The sequence below is a fragment of the Alligator sinensis genome, unplaced genomic scaffold (assembly GCF_000455745.1).
Source record: "Alligator sinensis unplaced genomic scaffold, ASM45574v1 scaffold448_1, whole genome shotgun sequence".
In the NCBI taxonomy this organism is placed as follows: domain Eukaryota; kingdom Metazoa; phylum Chordata; order Crocodylia; family Alligatoridae; genus Alligator; species Alligator sinensis.
In genome coordinates, this window is record NW_005841870.1 from 297,749 (window position 1) to 305,250 (window position 7,502).

Consider the following 7,502-nt stretch of genomic DNA (forward strand, 5'->3'; position numbering starts at 1 on the left):
AACCCTCTCCCTGTCCAGCTCAGTTCAGCAGGTTCCATTTCATATGCCTGCCACTTAAAGCAAGTCCCAACACCAGTGTCATGCTGCAAAGTGCTGCTCTGTTTTTTAACATTAGGATAGTTCTAAGCATCAGCTACAGAATGTGCCAAGCCTTTAGTTAACTGAACAGCCCACTGTAGTCTTGTCAACTCCACCACTAAAGTGATGTTAAAATGTTCATCAGTTTCCTCGAGCTATGCAGCCTGAATCTTTCCCAGCAATAACCTTGATGTAAAGATAGGGCTGGAGTGACTGGAGATGGTGACATTAAGGACTGTAAGTAGGGTGATAAATCCAGCTGCTCCTGTCCCATGCATCCTTTCCCCCAATAGGACTAACTAGGGTAAGCTGAGTCCTTGCTGCCACTTGAATTGCAGTGACCAGGCTGCCACTCAGAATTCTGTCTGCATACCTCTGCAGCATGCCTGCCCTGCCGGTGTCTCCAGCAGTGCTTATTAACTGCAGTAGCCTTCTGTCTGGTAGCAGCTCTGCCCATTTCCAAATCTTTGTTGGGACTTAATAGCTTGCTGAGTCCTTGCTTTTTGTAATTGTGTTCCTTCCTCCCCTTCCCCTCTTTCCCCTGACTTTTTTCTCTACCGTCTCCTACTCCTTCCAGTCAGACCCGGTAGATTTATATATGAGGAAGAACAACAAGGGAAGGTTTAATTGACAGCAGAAATGCCAGGGGCTGTTACTTGTATCAAACAAAGAAAAGCAGAGCTAGAACAAGCATTGCTCACATGTTAGTGGTATGTTTGGGTGGTCAGCCCGAAGATGAAGAGAAACCCACTGGAGATGCAGCCTGTGAATAATAGTACCTTCTTCCTCTTGGCTAGTAATAATCATAACCAAGATTGTTGCAAGTAGGCACAACATTCTATAGCCCCTTTGAGGATCTTAGTCCAGGTCCAAGAAAGGCTTCAGGCATCCAATGGGGAGCTTAGGTGAAATTTAGGTGCAAGAGTCCAAAAGTACAATCCTGACAACCCCTGCTCAGCTGCTGTCTCATCCTGCTTTATCCTGAACAGTACAAGCACTTCAGTTTTCCAATGGAAGCTCTGTGAGCACCTTGAGATGCACTGCTGCACCTTCCTACAGCTGTTCCTGACCTGATTGAGCAGTTCAGTGCCTAGCTCATGGCTAAACCCAGTCAGAAACTACCAGCTGTGCTTTTGTTATTGTTGAAGAGCTTTGAGGTCTTTGCAGGAAAAGATGCTGGGCATCTAGGGTTATTTCTGTTTTATAATTGAACCAGTCCGTGCATAAAGTATAGTTCCAGTACTAGGCAGCTTCCCACTGGCTGAACTGACTTCAGGCAGCTGCCTGATCAATGTGCTGGCTGTTAGGGCTGTGCAAAGTTTTGGTTGCTGATTTGATTTGGTGGAGATTTGGCCCAATTCGGTGGCCGAATCTCCGAATCGAATCAAGAGACCCTTTAATCTCTCCGAATTGATTCGGAAATATTCGATGATTCGGACATAGACACAGCTTTAAATGTTTTTTCTACATACCTCTAGGTACCAGGCAGCTTGTGAATGCTGAGATTGTGGGTTGGATGGAGTGTCCCATGGGATTGCGGGGGGTGTGAGGGGGTGTCCTGGGGGTTGGGGGGGGGGGGGGGGGGTGTTGTCTCCAGTGTGCTTGGCAGCAGACCCAAAAGTGGAACAGAAGCACTTCCAGTCCACTTCTGTGTCCACTGGCAAGCACATAGAGGACCACCCGCCTCTCCCCTCCCCCCAGCTCAGCGACTGGTACCTCCTGGGTGTGGGGGGCACCCAGGGTCCTCCTGTATCCGACTGCTGAGGGTGGGGGGAGTCCACTTCCGGTTCACTTCTGAGTTTGCTGCCAAGCATGTGGGGCCCCCCTGTGCTCCTGTGGAATGCTCCATCTGCAGCATTCACGAGCCATGCCTGGTACCTTGAGGTATGTAGAAAAAACATTTAAAGCTGTGTCTATGGCCAAATCGCTGATTCTCCTAATCTGCATCAAATCTTCAGATTCAGCTGAATCAAATCGGGACAGCGATCTGAATCAACGAATCGAATCACTGTACTTAATTTGCGCCGAATCCGAATCCAGTACGGCCTGTTTCGTACACCCCCTACTGGCTGTCACGGGCCCTGTTACGCAGCTCTTAACTCTCTGCATCTTATAGAGAGCCTCAGTGCCTCAGAGCTCTGAATTCCATTGTAAGATTCAGGCACCTATAAGCTTGGCACTTCAGCAGGTAACTTTTAGGTGCATAGTCTGCCTTTTTGGGGGGATGGAACAGGGCTCTGTCTCCATATTCTAAGCTTCATTCCCACCAGTTTCCTATGACCCCTTTTTATAGCTCTATCTCTGTCAACTGATGCCTTGAACTTCCCTAAGGTACAAACTGACTCTCCTCTTTGCCCCAGCAAAATCCATTTCATTTTGGAAGAATAGGCCCTCCTAGCTTTGGGAGGACAGGTGTTGGATAAGAATCAGTCTGAGACAGTCTTATATAATCTTGTACACACCTGAAAATTGATGTGTGTGGTTTATGCTAGATATGCATCAATAGAAGCATTAGGTGCAAGACATGGGAGGTGTGATAGTGCCTTTATATTCAGCACTGGTTAGGCCTCATCCCACATTTTTAGAAAGGACGTGGAGAAGTTAGAGAGGGTCCAGAGGCGGGCAACAAAGATGATCAAGGGCTTGGAAAGGAAGTCATATGAGGGTAGACTGAAGGAGCTAGGCATGTTCAGCTTGCAGAAAAGATGCTTAAGAGGCGACATGATAGCAGTCTTCAGATGCTTGAAGGGCTACCATAAATAAGATGGAAAACACGTTTTCTCTTTTACTGCAGAGAGGAGGATGTTGACCAAAGGCTTGAAGTTGCAGCAAAAGTTGGATATCCGGAAAAAACCCTTCATTATTAGAGTAGTGAGGCAGTGGAATAGACTGGCTAGGGAAGTTGTAGACTCTGTCCCTGGAGGTGCTCAAGATGAGGTTGGACAGCCACTAGTTGGAGATGATTTAGGCATAGCTATACCCATGTTCTGCTATGGGTATTTCCCATGCTTCTGGGCTTTGCTGGTTGCCCCTGTTCCCACCTCCCATTCTGCTATGTGTCAGGTTATTTCTAAGCTTTCCCAGAGACACAGGGTATTGGCAACAGTGAAGGCTGGGGACTTTGACTGGGGCATGCCAATACTTCTGCTGGGACCAAAGCCAGAGGTTCCTGGCTAGAGGGTCTTGCCCCTCTGCTCAGGGTCAGACTGGTCACCACATTTGGGATCAGGAAGGAATTTGACCTCATGGTTAGGTCGATATGTACTGTGGGGGGGTTTGCCTTCCTCTGTAGCAAGGGGTGTGGCCCTCTACCTGGGATCTCTTGAACATATACTGGCAGCATTTCATAGACGCAGGACATTGGCTGCTGTGGTTCCATTCTTTGCCTGTGGCAGGTGTTAGGTCTGTGTTGTGTCAGGGTTGACAGTAGTCTTATGCATCATTTAGATGATGATTTGCATGGGATAGTTTGAATAGGGATGACCCTGCCTCAAGCAGGGGTTTGGACTAGATGCCCTCTGGAATTCCCTTCTAGCCCCACTTCTGTATGATTTATTCCATTATCCTCAACAGATAAGGAACCATGTCTACCGCGTCCAAGAGTAAAGTGACACTTTGTGTTCTCTGAAATTGTTTAGGAAGCTGCTGCTAAACAGCTGTTTGACTGACACTGATGATTGGGATATTTTTGCTTTTGTACTTCTTGCCTACCTCTTGGGGGAGCAATGAGGCTTAACTCCTGTTAATAAAGTGCCTTGGGATCTCTGGATGCACAGGGACATAAAGTATCTTACTAAATTTCATTTTTTTAGGATGGCTGCGATATGTAAATGTGTTGAACATTTAAAAAGATTATATGGATTATGTTTTAGAAACCTAAAGAGTCCAAATATTTTTTAATCATCTTAATAGTAAAATATTTATTTACATGTATAGAAATATTAAAAAGGATTCTGGTCATTGGATGTTGACACCTTTGACACCACTTAAGGTATTATTAGGTCATGGGCGACTGGTGCCTCCTGAGTCTGGGGGGGCACCCACAGGCGCCGGCATTGGTGGCAGGGCTGGAGCTGGCGAGCTCTCTCAGGTGTCAGTGGTGGCCCTGTGGGGGGGGGGCACATGCCCCTGCTGTGGCTCCCCTACACATTGCCTGTGTATTAGGTTGTATTTTAAGTGTAACAGTACACTTAATACAATCCACTACCAGGAAGGTGGGATTTAAAAGACTCCAACTACTTTTCCACTTGCAAAGGTGAAGGTGTGGTTGGGAAGCAGAAAGATAAGTATTGAAATAGCAACAGAAAGAATCGGTGTATTAGGTGGGCATGGCTGCGTTATGTTTTGGTTTTTTTTAAGTAGTTTTTCATATATAGAATGAAACTTTATTCAGCAAAGAATACCCCCCGTCCACTCCCATGGTATGGACTCTGTTTAATCATCTTTAAACCTACCTCTTTAAAATCTGCTCTCAGCAATTATGGTCACTAGTTACAAAACCACTGAATGTTTCAGAAAATAGAGCCTGTTTTACTTTTTCAGATATTTAATTTCAAATGATAAAGGTTCTTGTTTGGTGTTGTACTACTGTGTAGAGTCTCTTGAGGCTTTTACTTCCGGGTGCTATGTCTAATAAGTTTACTGATTACACTAATGGGTGGTTTGGTGATTAACATATGGACAGGATAACTAAGCATGAGACAAGTCTTTAAACTCCTGTGGAACAGAGAGATCAGAATGTTATGAAAGGATCGGTTCCTATTTGACTATTAAACTGGTGAGGACTGATGCATATCAGAAGGGGAGGGGAATGGCCTCCATATTATAGAAGTCACGTGTCCCTCCCCAGCCACAAGGAAGACCCTACTACACATGTAAACTGAAGCTCAGTAGCAACCAGCTATAAAGTTAGTACACATTTTTGAAGTCTAACTTTATAGCTCATTGAAGCTTTTTATTGTGTGGTCAGTACATTGCATGTGTAGCTGGTCTTGAGGTAATTGCACAATTAGCCAGTTAATTGCAAAATACCTGCAATGTGTAGAGAGGACCAAAGTGCTAAGGGGAAGCTGCATCAGAGAGCAGGGATAGAGCTATATAGGGGTGGAGCCCATTTTCATACGTGATGTGAGAGGGTACAGGCCATTAAGTCAAATACAGATCCATGTGCTTATAGCAAGACTGATCTTGGCCCATGTTTGTAGTAAGACAGGGCTTTTGTACTATTCCCTCTGCAGCGATCATTTGGCTCCTCATCCCTGGCAGGGGAAATCAGCCCCCTCCCCTCCAGTGCCCTTTGACTTTAGGGTAGAAAAGTCGACCTGTCGCTCTGAGGAGGAGTTCATTTCACCAGTGACAAGTTTATTAGTTGCCTCAGGAACAGAGGAATATTTTTAAAGACAGTTTTTTAATGCAGTTTCCATAACTTGGTGCATGCAGGCACAGGTATAGGGCCATGGAGCTAATCTTGGTGCTTAGCAGAGATGGGACATGCTTCCCATGTGGCAAAAATAATCCCAGAGGCTAGCTCTGCCTCAGATAGTTGTATTGTAGTGAGTCGGTTGCAAGCATAGGATGTGCTCTGCTTTGACTAGAGTTGGCACTGACACTCCTCACTGTAGGGGTTATGCCAGTTGGGAGAAGACAGCATGCATGTTCAATGACTAGGAGCAAGGGACTGAGTCAGGAGCTTTCAGTTGAATTCCCAGTTCTGCCTTTATTTACTACGTGACCTTGAACAAGGCATTTAATTTCTCTGGGCCTCTCCTCCTTTTTAGGTCGAGTAAATGCACATCTTGCTGGCTTGTTTGAAGCATCCTTATTGCGCCTGTGAAGCACACTTAAAATCCTTTGATAAAACTGGCTGGATAACTAGCATGTTATTAAACTGGAAAAGGCAAAGCATGCCACCTCCTTTTAAATGCTAAAGTGATCTAACAGACGGGCTGATCCCCGAGTTAGTGCAGCCTGCATCTGATATATGTTGTGCAGATTCCTCATCATGAAAGATGAGTACAAATTCTTCTGGCAAATATGTTCTAGGGAATATCTTAGGATATGCTTATCATAGATTTTAGGTTGCTAAGTTTTCTGACGGTTATGTCTTCACCTGTACTTCACTGCAAGTGAAACGGCATGTATCTGCATTTTAACACGTGGAATTACACATGGCTCCTATGTTGTAAATCAGTCTGAGAAAAGAATCTGCGTTGGTTTATACTTCATGCTGTGTTTAATGAACCATTCTGGCTGGGCTGATAGAGTAGGATTCTTGTCATGTCAGGATTTTACTGTAATGAGGTATACTCACTATGGAGAGTAGGAAAAAATTAATAATTTTTTTTTGCTCTTTTCATAGGTTACCTTGCACCCAGAAGTAAAGAAACATCTAACAGAGGGATTGTATCACATCCTAGACCTTTGCATTGAAAGTGATATCAAGTTCTTAAGTGCATCCCTACAGCCTGGTGTAAGGGAAGTCTTTAAGGAACTGTATAATGATTATACCCACTACCACAAAACTGAAAAACAAGGGGAGGAGAAATACACTGCATGATACAACCTTAATAATGTTGCATAATGGACAAGGACCTGATCTTTTGCAGTGCCAAGAAACTGTGCTCTGATTCAGTTTAGCATGGATGGCATGTTGTGGGATCATGACCTAAGAGAGTTTTTTCGAAAAGCAAAGCAAAACAAATGAATGCTGTGTCCCTGTCTGCTTCACTTGTGGTGTGGAAGAATACCTGTTCTTAGGCCTGATTGTGCTGCCTGTAATAATATGGGCCAACTGCTGCATCTGTGCAGCCTCTCCCCACTGAAATCAGTGAGACTGCTCGTGTGCTGTTTGCAGTCTGGGACCTTAAAGGTTTTTATTTAAGCAAACAATGCACAATGTCAAAACCTACAGGGGTTGTGTGACTCTCCTGCTGTCACTTACAGTGGTAAGTGACACTTCATGTCCTTGGAGTGCCTTGCACCTTTTTACTTAAAAAAAATATTGTGAATATTTTACATTAATATGACTGGCTGCTGTTACAAAACCATACGAACTCTGATTTTTATAAAATGCTGAAGCATTTGTATATTTCTGTCTTGTGACTTTTGTATCAAGCCAAATAAAGTATCAGCATAAAAGCACCGACCACTTGGAAGTCTTTACCAAATATGTCAAATATATCATTAGCAAAGGGAAAATACATTATTTTACCCTATGCTGCCCTCCTGTGACTGTTCCATAAAATCACTCTTATTTATAGATTTCATAGACTTTTCATAGACATTAGGGCTGGAAGGAAGATCATCTTTCTGGTAGGCTGGGCATGTTTTTAGTGTTTAATTTGCATGTATAACAAAAATCAAGCTCTTTCTGACCGAACACTTCTTTTTCTCTTATCACAAATAGCACCTAGGTTCTTAGTATT

General features: G+C 44.2%; 1 protein-coding gene across 1 annotated transcript in view; it reads left to right on the forward strand.

Annotated features, from left to right (window-relative positions):
* URB2 (URB2 ribosome biogenesis 2 homolog (S. cerevisiae)) overlaps window positions 1-7,217 on the forward strand; it is a 26,763-nt gene extending 19,546 nt beyond the window's left edge. Inside the window, exon 10 of the mRNA XM_006016971.2 lies at window positions 6,437-7,217. Within this exon, the coding sequence (XP_006017033.1) occupies window positions 6,437-6,634 (198 nt within the window). The 3' untranslated portion in view covers window positions 6,635-7,217. The remainder of the gene's footprint in view (window positions 1-6,436) is intronic.
* The last annotated feature ends 285 nt before the right edge of the window (window positions 7,218-7,502 follow it).